General features: G+C 36.7%; 1 protein-coding gene across 4 annotated transcripts in view; it reads left to right on the forward strand.

The window, feature by feature from the left end:
• Nucleotides 1-12,173, forward strand: part of DOCK3 (dedicator of cytokinesis 3) — a 385,395-nt gene that overhangs the window by 247,011 nt on the left and 126,211 nt on the right. For all 4 annotated transcript variants that reach the window (XM_036869659.1, XM_036869661.1, XM_036869660.1 and 1 more), the window contains exons 10-11: nt 6,875-6,956; nt 11,996-12,056. In XM_036869659.1, coding sequence (XP_036725554.1) covers nt 6,875-6,956; nt 11,996-12,056 — 143 coding nt within the window. The remainder of the gene's footprint in view (nt 1-6,874; nt 6,957-11,995; nt 12,057-12,173) is intronic.

A 12,173-nucleotide genomic window follows, 5' to 3' on the forward strand; every position in this document is an offset into this window, starting at 1 on the left:
ATAAATTCTCTTGAAAAGGCATAAACTTCTTAAAATTGTTTTTATTTTCATCTATCAAGTTAACAACTAATTGAGTGGTTGTTATATGCATTTATACGTATTAAGATAGATCAACTTCTGTAACAGTTAGACAAAAATGCATAACAGCTCAAGCACAATAGAAATGTATTTCTTGCTTGTATACTGATACCAGGTGGGTGAATTTGCAGTAACTAGGGTGGGACTCATCCATACAATCATTCAGGGACTCAGACTAATAAATACTCTGTCAACGCCAGTAGATGGCCCCAACGTTGCCCTGTGGGGTCATCTCCACTCTAGGCATCTGAAAGGGGAAAGAGCGTGAAGACAAACATGTAACCCGTGTTTAGGGCTAAGCTGAGAAGTGGTGTACATCACTTCTATCTGCATTCAGTGTTTAGAGCTCATTATATGGCCACACCCAACTATAAGGGAGGCTGAGAAGTATAGTCTATCTGCCTGCCCAAGAAGAAACAGAGAACATGGATTTTAGTGAGTAGCTGGGAGACTCTGACTGCCACAACATGCTTGATGTTTCTCAGTCTTTATCCACCAAGTTAGAAGGTTGGTTTGTCCTGACCATCTTGTTTGCTCACTGTTGGCTCATCAGTGTTTCTGCATAGTATGATGGTGATGCTACCCATCCAGTTTATGGTGACCTTTGTCAGCAGGCTTCCACACACCACACAGCAATTCTTCAGGGAACTTCCACCTTCTTTCATTCAACATGTATTGAGCACCTATTGTAGGTTAGCCTCTTGGAAGTACTAGAGATACAGCAGTAAACAAACATCCTTATTACTAGGGAGCTTATTCTCTCATGTAAGAGAAAGATAATAAAGAAAGAAAATAATTAGTTTGTGCCAAGTGCTGAAAAGGAGAGAGAGGGTATGGGAGGGGAGGGGTATTGCTCTTGCTAACATCATTGTAGTTGGCTTCCCTGGGAAATTGGCATTTGAACGAGCCACTTGGGCTGAAAGAACAGTATTCCAGGCAGAGGTAACAGCATGTGCAAAGGTCCTAAAGCAAGAAGGAGCTTGGCTTGTTCAAGAAACTTGTATCTAGGAGAACAGTGTATATGGAGAATAGCAAGCAAGAAAGGCTCTTGTGAGATGGGGCTATAAAGATAACACTGAATGTTCCACACAAGGCCTTGGAGACCTTAGAGATCTGATTTTTTTTTTTAACATCTTTATTGGAGTATAATTGCTTTACAATGGTGTGTTAGTTTCTGCTTTATAACAAAGTGAATCAGCTATACATATATATATATCCCCATATCTCTTCCTTCTTGCGTCTCCCTCCCACCCTCCCTATCCCACCCCTCTAGGTGGTCACAAAGCACCGAGCTGATCTCCCTGTGCTATGCGGCTGCTTCCCACTAGCTATCGATTTTACATTTAGTAGTGTATATATGTCCATGCCACTCTCTCAATTTGTCCCAGCTTATTACCCTTCCCCCTCCCCGTGTCCTCAAGTCCATTCTCTAGTAGGTCTGCGTCTTTATTCCCGTCCTGCCCCTAGGTTCTTCATAACCATTTTTTTTTGTTCTTAGATTCCATATATATGTGTTAGCATATGGTATTTTTATTTTATCTGAGAGCAAGAGTAAGCCATGAAAAAGTTTGCTGTTGTTTGATTTTGCAACAGCTTTATTAGATACAATTCACACACTATAGAATTCATCTATTCAAAGGGTACAATTCAGTGGCTTTTAGTATATTGGAGTTGTGCAAACTTTACCACAGTCAATTTTAAAACATTTTCATCACCCCCAAGAGAATTTCCATACCCTTTACAAGTCACCTCATTTTCTGCCAAATCCCCAGCCCTAGGCAACCACTAATCTATTTTCTGTTCCTATATATTTGCCTATTCTGGACATTTCATAGAAATGGGGTCATACAATATGTGGCCTTTTGTGTCTGGCTTCTATCACTCAGCATGATGTTTTTGAAGTTCATCTACATTGTAGTGTATATCAATACATCATTCCTTTTATGGCTAAATAATAACCCATTATATGGCTATACCTACCATATTTTATTTATCCATTCATTTGTTGTTGGATATTTTGGTGGTTTTCATCTTTTGGCTATTATGAAAAATGCTGCTATGAATGTTCATGTACTTTTTTGTGTGGCCATATATTTTCATTTCTCTTGGATATATACTTAAGGATGGAATTGGTGGGTCATATGTTAAACTATGTTTAACCTTTTGAGGAACCACCAGACTGTTTTCCAAAGTGACTGCACCATTTTACATTCCCACCAACATTATATGATGGTTCCAATTTCTCCACCTCCTTGTCTACACTTGTTATTATCTGTCTTTTTGATGAAAGTCATTCTAGTGGAAGTGAAGTAGTGCCCCCATTGTGGTTTTGATTTGCATTTCCCTAATGGCTAATGATGTTGAACAGCTTTTCATATCCTTATTGGCCATTTGTTTATCTTCGATGTAGAAATGTCTATTCGTTCTTTTATTATTGAGTTGTAAGAGTTCTTTACAAATTCTAGCTACAAGTCCCTTATCAGATATATTATTTGAAAATATTTTCTTCCATTCAGTGGATTACCTTTCCCTTTCTTGATGATGTCCTTTGAAGCACAAAAGTTTCTAATTTTGATGAAGTCCAACTTACCTATTTTTTTCTTTCATTGCTTGTGCTTTTAGTATTCTAGTCCTATCTAAGAAACCATTGCTTAATCCAAGGTCATGAAGATTTATGCTTATGTTTTCTTTAAAGAGTTATATAGTTTTCACTCATACATTTACAGCTATAATCCATTTTTAGTTAATTTTTACATATGGTGTGAAATAGAGATTCAACTTCATTCTTTTGAATGTGAATTTCCAGTTGTCTCAGCATCATTTGTTAAAAATATTATTCTTTCCTTCATTGAATTGTCTTGATACCTTTGTATAAAAATCACTTTGACTATATGAAAAATTTTTTAATATGGGAGGTAGTGTAATCTGATTCACATTTTAAAAGGATCAATCTCTCCGAAGAATGAATTATAGAGAGGCAAAAAGGGAAATAGATCAGCTGGGAAGTTGTTATAATAATCCCAGCTACAGTCCAGTAGTAGCCTAGTCTAGTGGTAGGTAGTGAAAGAGATGGAGAGACTTTTAGAGTTTCAAGATTATACTTTTGAGAGAAAATTGACTCAACTGAATGTCCTTTTTTCCACTTTGCACTTGTCCATGTGACAACCATCATTTTTACTTTTCCTAGTTACATTTTCTTTCAGATGGTCTTGAGAATTTTTCCTGATGTTTTTGGATGTCTTTTTTTTCTAAACTTTACCCGTATGTTCTTATTTCCTGTTTCTCTGTTAACCTTCAACTCTCCATTACTAAAACTACAGATTTTTTTGTATCCACACCTGTTGTTTTCTCCTTAACTCTCTCCTGGATTCTCACAATTCCCTGAGTAGGTGGGAACCTTTTTTTCCTTTACCCATTATTTTTTTCTCCACTGTCTTCAATCTCTCCCCTTCTACTAACATTTTCCCATTAGATGTAAATGTTCTTAGGTGTGTCCCATCTTTTTTGAAGTCAGGTTTATTGAACTGCAATTTACATATCGTAAAATTCACCCTTTTTAATGCATAGTTTGATGAGTTTTCACAAATTTATAGTTGTGAAACCACTACCATAGTCAAGAAACAGACATTTCATCACCCCAGAAAATTCCCTTATGTACCTTTGCAGTCAACCCCTGCCCTCCTTCCTCAGTCTTGGCAACTTCTGATGTGATTTCTGTTCCTATAATTTTACGTTTCTAGAATGTACTATAAATGGAGACATACAGTATATTGTCTTTTGTGATTGCCTTCTTTCACTTAGCATAATACCTTTGAGATTCATCCATATTGTTATAAATCTTAGTAGTTTGCTCTTTTTATTGTGAAGTAATATTCCATTGTATGGGTATACCATACAATGGTATATCTGTCTGTTCATCTCCTGATGAACATTTGGGTTCTTTACAGTTTCTAGCGATTATGAATAAAGCTGCAATGAACATTCACAATCAGGTCTTTGTGTGGACATATGTTTTCATTTCTTCTGAGTCAATACCTAGGAGTAAAATTGTTGGTGCATATAGTAAGTGCATGTTTGACTTTATAAGAAACTGTCAGGCTGTTTTCCAAAGTGGCTGTACCATTTCACATTCTCCTCAACAGATTATTAGAGTTCTAGTTGCTCTACATTCTTGCCAATCCTTGGTATATTCAGTCTTTAATTTTAGCCATTCTAGTGCATGTGTAGTGGTATCTCACTGTGCTTTTAATTTACGTTTCTCTAGTTACTAATAATGTTTTCTTGAGGTTATTTTCCATCCCTGTATATTCTTTGGTGAAGGGTCTGTTCATATTTTTTGGTCCATTTTTTGAGTTGTTATTTATTATTGCGTCTGAGCTTACTTTATATGTTCTCAATACAGTCCTTTCTTAGGTGAGTGTAAATATTTTCTTCCAGTCTATAGCTTGTCTTTTCATTTGCTTATCAGTGTCTTTCAAAGAGAAGATGGTTTTAATTTTATAAAGTCCAATTTATCATTTTGTGATTCATGTTATATGCTTAATAATCTGAGATCACAAAGGTTTTTCTACTGTCTGCTAAATATGGAAAAACAAATGTGAACAAGATACACGAAGGTACTTGTCTCATTTTTCATGTGTGTATTCTTACAGTTTTATAGTTTTAGCTCTTATATTTAGGTCTATGATAAATTCAAGTTCATTTCTTGTAGGCAAGATCAAGGTTTAATTTTTTTTTAATTTATTTATTTTATTTATTTTTGGCTGCGTTGGGTCTTCATTGCTGTGTGCAGGCTTTCTCTAGTTGCGGTGAACAGGGGCTACTCTTCGTTGCAGTGCATGGGCTTCTCATTGTGGTGGCTTCTCTTGTTGCGGGGCACAGGGTCTAGGTGCGTAGGTTTCAGTAGTTGTGGCACTCCAGCTCTAGGGCACAGGCTCAGTAGTTGTGGCGCACGGGCTTAGTTGCTCCGCGGCATGTGGGATCTTCCCGGACCAGGGCTCGAACCAGTGTCCCCTGCATTGGCAGGCTGATTCTTAACCACTGCGCCACCAGGGAAGCCCAAGGTTTAATTTTTTATATGGATTGTTCACCATTTGTTGAAACTGCTGTGCTCCCTTACTGAATTTTGATACTTTTATTGAAAATTAATTGAATATATATGGGTTACCCCATCTTTAAACAAAGACCTCCCTCAACTCAACATGCCCATTTAACTAAAAGTTCATCACTTCCACATCTTCACCTCTTCAAAGAGTGGTCTCGACTCACTGTTTCTGCTTCCTTATTTCTTACTCCTCACACTAGCCTCTTTCACTATCATTCCACAAAAACGGTTCTTGCCAGAATCACCAGTGACATCTGTTTTAACATCCTGTGGACACTGTTGTATTGTTGTCTCATGTGATTCTCAGTGCCCTTGGGCCTCCTTGACCCCTCCCTCCTCTTTCAGACACTTTTTTCCCTTAACTAACATAGCATCCCACCATTCTTCTTATTTTTCTTCTGTTTTTCTATTTGTCCCTACATGTCTACTTGGCTAGTTCTTCTTCTTTTACCTGTTTCTTAATTATCAATGTCCCTCAGGATTCTGACCAAAGCCCCTTTTCTTCTTGTTCTGTGCATATTCCCTGCTTATTCCCATCTAATCCGCTGGCTGAAGCATCTCAAATTTATATTTGCCAGATTTATAAAAGCCAGATCTTTTCTGAGCTTCATTTCTGCACGTTTAACTGCCTAGGAAGTTAAGCTTTAGGAAGGACCATGAGCTCTAGGAAGAAAAGTGCCCTATATATATTGTGTTCACATTTGTGTTCCTATGTTTAGCACAGAGAACTTAATAACTATTTGTTGACTAAATGAACAAATGAATATGTGAACAAACTAAGCAACCTGTGCAGCTGATATTATAACATATCTTATAATTCTAGTACAGTATTTTAGTATTGGCCCTTTTACTGATACCTAATAGATGTAATGAGTACATGACTCTGGGCACAGGAGAAGCAAATTACTTTTAGAATCACATACTTTGTCTTTGCCATGGCTCAGTTTTCCTGTTATAATTGGTAGAGAACCTTGGGATGAGGAGATGGGAATGAGATCCTAGACAGGGGCAGGAAGGAGATAAGAGAGCAAGGAGACATTTCTCCAGAATGTTGCAAACACTGTTTCTAAAGTTCTTCAGTCCAATAATTTCCTTCAAGACTTAACCTATATTGTTTGAGGAATAAAATATCTTAATGGCCCTATTAAATTCTGATTACAGCTTGAATTACAGTACATTATTTCTTTTTTACTTTTCACCCAAACTTTTGTAAGTCCCTGTAACATTTTTTCTTGGCTCTAAAATGATTCTCAAAAATTGTATAGGAAGGTGTAAACTGGTAAGTAGACTCTTTCGGACCTAGAGTGATGAATATTTTTATGATGATCTGAGTGTTCACATCAAAGAATGTATATGCTTCTTATGGGCTTACTGTTACGCCCAGAGCTTTGAGGGTATTTGGGAAATACAAGACATAATCCTCATTGCTTGGCCCTCAGGGAGCACACAGCTTTAGGGAGGTAAGAGCCACAACTGGCAAGTAACAGCAACACCTGTGAAGCAGTTTGTAGTCTCTGTTGTACGTTGCTTGGCAAGAAAGATAGTCTCCTGCCACTAGACATGTCCTTTTGGCCTTGCCTGTCACTATGGGCTGTCCTGAAAGTGTTTAGGGTTTCTCTATAAATGCCCTTTTTATTTGGTCTCGAGCATGCAGTCCCTTACATTTCTCTGTCTCTCTCTCCTACATTTCAGTGAGCGGTTTCTGGTGAGACTGAACAAGAATGGTGGGCCAAGGAACCCAGAGAAGATAGAACGAATGTGTGCCCTTTTTACAGTATGTGCAAATTCTCTTTCCCTTCTCTGCTGTTGACTCTAACTAGGGCCCTGCTATGTGGATATTGTTGCCCTGGAAACAAGCATTTATTCTTATTTCCCCACACACTGGTGAGAATAGAACTTGATTTATGTGTCTTTCAGGTTTTAATGAAATATTAAGAAAACTGAATTAGCTTCAGTTTTTAATTGAATTTATTAAAGAAATATAATCAAGTACCTTTACTGATGTTACATTTTAGAAGCTATTTAATATAATAGACACATAAAATTTGAGGAAAGTCTTCTTACAATTCTTCTTCAAGGCCACTGGGAATTTCTCTGATGTGTAAGTATTGTTCCCTAAAGGCACCCACCAAATTTACAGCTCTGCAGTTTTTTAATGAGTTATATAAAGAGAGACAACTAAATTCCTCCTCTTTCAAATACCGAACAGAGTCTTTTCATGCCATGATTCATACTTCAGTTTTTTCTGAATAACCATGCTGTTATTCGTGGTCTCTGAGCTCATGGACTCATCAGCTCAGAGAAGGCTTGGTAACCTGCTTATTGAAAAGTGCTAAGCCTCACAATACCACGTTGCCTTGTGTATTCTTTACTGATTTACTAAATTTTTTTTTTACCCAGTTATAACTTAACTTAACTGCCCAGCTTATTTTATTTCAGTTAATTTATTTGCTGAGGAGGAGAAAATAAGACCGTGTCACAATTTTAACCACTTTTGACTATCATGGATTCTTTGATGTGCTTCAGTGATACTGAGATCCATCAAAACCTGTTGAGTACAGGGAGGTATGATGGTGTCACAGTGCCACTGCCCTCATTTGTGGTGCATGATTGATAGGTGACAGTCAGGTGTCTCAAACCTTATGGTGTGCCTCTTAAACACAAATGGGATTTATTTAGGCTCTGATAGTGACTTCTCTGAAAGATAAAATTGGGTTTGTTTACCTGACTTTTTTTGTTCATTACTACCAACTTTATCGAAATCTCAAATGATGTTACTGCAGAATCAGAAGCCACTTTTACAGGAATACTTTTATTGAAATTGCTTCAGATATGAAGGATTTACAAATCTAGCTAAGCTAACATGAAGTTTCGTACATCTTTGAGCCCAGCATTCAAAGCTTAGGGATAATACAGGAAGAAAAGCAGGAAAAGCAGATCCAGGAAGACGGCTAAGGGAATTGAGAATGGTTTAGTCTGGAAAGATCAGTGCTCTCTCTTCAGCAGGAGAACAAGGGAAAGAGTCGAAATTGCAGGTAATGGGATGTAGGTTAGAATATTGGGGGAGAGCATCTGAAGTGAGACTACCTGAACACTGAGCTGGTTCTCTAGGGCCACCTTCCTGAAACAGGATTAGAATGAGATGAGACACCCATCTGTCTAGAATGTCCCAGTGACCTTAGGAGTCTTTTATAGATCCTCATGCTCTGATATTGTTGGTTAAAGCAGCAAAAGGAATTGTCGATTCCTTGTTCTTTGGCACTGTGGGAACAGAGCGGTGTGTGTGTGTGTGTGTGTGTGTGTGCGCGTGTGCATGTGTGTGCGTGGTGTGCTGTCCTTGAGTGTGATGAGTGCAAGTCCTTGTCTCTTGAAAAATGAACTTAATTATGATATTTGAATGTAATTATACAGCAAATCAAAATTTTCATTTAACAGCATTTTAATTATCTATAGGGCCCAGAGGCCTAGGCCTGTAGCTCCAGCTTTATAAATCAGAGAATGCACGTAACACTTATTATGTGCTCTTGTTCTGCCACAACGGGGAGGCACAAGGCTGCTAAAAATACCCACTTTTGTAGTTCCCTTTGCAGTACAGCCCTGGATCTTTTCTTAAAGATCCCCCAAAAAAATGATTTGAGGAATTTTTTTCAAAGCCTAGAAGATTTTTGAACAAGATTGTTCTAGCCAGGATTTTCATGTTTTACTTTAAGCTTATACGAAATAATAATTTTGGTGGAAACTATTTTCTGACTATCTAAGACTTGAGTTCCTCCTGTGGGCCAGAGGAGTTTTCCAGATTGGCATATGTGTTACAGAGTTTTCGAGTAAATGCAAGGAAATGCAGGTACAGCTGTGGTCAGTGCCAGCATGTTAGCTTACCTTAGCATCAAGAAAAGGGAGCCATACAGATGGAGCAGTTTTGCAGGGTTACTCAAGCTGACTTCAGAGCCACATTACAGACAGTCACATTATCCATGCACAATCTTGCTCTTGGTAAATCCTGTTTTTTTCTGACTATGTTAGATTTCAGAGCTTCCTGTGCAGGAAGAATTTTATCCAAGAAGGAGGTGTTTCATATTTATGTAAATGTCTAATACAGTGAGGATTTTTATGACTTTCATGATTAACAATGGCTGTGTGGTATGTGCATGAGAGAGCATGTCTGTGTATTTACTCCTTACTAGATATCCAGTGCCTCACACACAGTGCCTGGCAAATACTAATGATTGGTTACATAAATAAATGAATACATGTTTATTTTCTATTATAGTTGAGTGATCAGCTCAGGGAATGAACTTGTGTTGTTTTCCCTGCATTAATTGGCATCATATTTTTTACATTTACTTTTTCACATTTCAAAATAGAATTTTAGGTCGTGCTTTCTTGGAATTAAGAATGAATTGAATTATTAGTGCAATAATATCATTTATTAAAATACTGCCTCCTTTTCTGCAGCATAAGAATGAATAAATTGTCTATGTTTTATATTTGTAAATCCTATTATCTCTACAGAAAAAGGGTAGTCCAGGCACAGGAAAGTGAATTGACTTTTCCATGTTTCAGATGAAATATTAGTAACTGAGTCAAGATGCTGATCCCTGAGTCACTGTCCTTTCTACCCACCAGGTAGTTGGGAACCAACTTCCTAGTTATGTAGGATTGGAGGGTAAGGTCCAGTGAGTAAGTCTAAATTCAAACCCTGCTCACCAGATGAATGGTGGGTGAGTCACCTCTCTTCCCACCTTGGTTTTACAGGTCTTGTGACATAACTCTATGGTAACTGTGTTTAACCATGCTCATATCTAATAAGATAGCCTTTACAGTGAATTTTGACACTGAAATTATGTGGAACTCACAAATGATAATTTTACTTAAAATATTTTCTGGTACTGATTATTATCATCTTATTTTTACTGACCTCAAATAAATACCACAGAATGTTCTGGGTACCATGTACAACATGGTAAGAAAGAGCCCCTACCCAGCCATTTAGAAAATACTATAAATTACATTTTAGGCTTCTTCCTTTCATTCACCTGAACAGAACCAAAGGAGAGATCCCATGGTCTTGTGTACAGCCCGTCTGGTTAGTGTTTGGTCATCTTTGGTAACTGGCTTGAATTCTTTACGTATATTGGGATTTATAATTATACTGGTTATTTGATAGTTTGGATTAACACAATCTAAGGTATGTAGAAGACCATTTCACTTTGAAATGTGTCAAACATTTACATATCTTTTAGCAATAGACATGTTTCTATCCCAAAAATTATATAAAAATGGTAATCTGTTTTTTAATTTCTATTTGTTATTTAGTAGTCATCTTAATATTTAGCAAAATGTAGTAGTGTTTGGAGGATATCATTTTAAATTAAAGGAATTATTGAAATGGAGTCTAAAACATATTTTTCAATATCAAAAGACAACTTTCATGCAAAAATATATCTTTGTGATTCCAGAGATAACAATTTATGTTAAATTATTTTGTAACCCATTTCATTGTAAGTATATTTCATTATTCCATCAAGAATTTGGCAAAATATTATAACCATCTAGAATCTAAAAGCTTCAATTTCACCATTACAAATTACTTTTTAATGTCTCCTTTTCTTTCATATGTTCAGGACCACTCTACAGGGCAGAGCTGGGATTATGGTGAGGCAAGCAAAGCGCAGGATCCTGAGAATGAGACCTTAAATTTTATACCTTAGATGGTTTGCTTGCTTCACCCTAGACCTAACCCTGCTACAGGGTAAACATGAACATAAAGCAAACATGGGGATTCTGGATCCAAAGCTCATTCAAAATCATGACTGCTGCTTGATTGTCCCTTTTCCTGCTTTATTGAAAAGAGATAAGTATCTGGGACAAATCAAAAGATGAAAGATGGGAAGGAAATGGAACTAAGGGACCTTTTCCTAGAAGCAAAAGGGAACTCACAGGAACCTGTCCCATTAAAGATAGAGGTTACTCCTTCATCATTAATTCATAACGTGGCTGGGAGTGAGCAGCGGTTGATGACCCGGTGAAAGTCTGAAACAATACATATTAAAGGAAGTTTTATTACTTCGAGTATAATGTGTTAAATAAAGTATAAATATATACTCAAACATTTTTTTTCAAAATGTGTTCTACACATAAATAATGTATAAAATTATTTTTATAACTCTAGTTTTAAAAGTGATTCTGGATCAGATTTGTTTACTTAAAGGAAGCCCTTAAAATTTTCCAGATAAAATTATTTTCAGCTTTATACTTCAGCATAAATGATGCATATCTAAATTTAGAAATGGGAGATCTAATTATTGAGGTTTCACTAAAACCAAAGTAATCGCTTTTCAAGGGAACGTATCTAGTGTATAATAATCATTTGTGGACAGCAGAATAAATGTAAAATTAGTAGAGAGTAAACTTTCAGAATTTCAGTCATTAATGAGCCTTTTGGTGTTTTCCCATTTTTTTTTTCTGCATTGGAAATTTCTTTTGTTACAGAATGTTTTTATATGATTTTGGAATAAACATGGATAAGTCAATGTCATGAAGATTTCTAATGTGAGAACTTTCGGAGATAGGTGGTCTAAATAAGAGCTGGAAAAATACTGTCAACAAAATAATCTTCCAAGGGCATATAAGATGTCCAGACTTTCACTGCAGGAATCTTATAAACACTAAACTGCTATGTACTTTAATCCCCTTCCCCCACCTATAGCATATGCTAAAAGCAGCAAAAGCAAACCATTATGAGGTTCAAAATGAAATTTTAATTATTTTCTATGTATTCATTGCCTTAATTTATTTTTTCTCTTTTCTTAGGATCTGAGCAGCAAAGATATGAAGAGAGATTTATATATAGTTGCCCATGTGATACGAATAGGTATGGTCCACTTTATCAATTCACATGACTAAGACCACCCCAACTTGGGATATCCACTGTGTATGACCTTTGTCTTCTGCCCAGCTCTTCAGGTCTTAGGATTACTTCAGGTCTTAG

This window comes from Balaenoptera musculus, chromosome 11 (genome assembly GCF_009873245.2).
Source record: "Balaenoptera musculus isolate JJ_BM4_2016_0621 chromosome 11, mBalMus1.pri.v3, whole genome shotgun sequence".
NCBI classification, from domain to species: domain Eukaryota; kingdom Metazoa; phylum Chordata; class Mammalia; order Artiodactyla; family Balaenopteridae; genus Balaenoptera; species Balaenoptera musculus.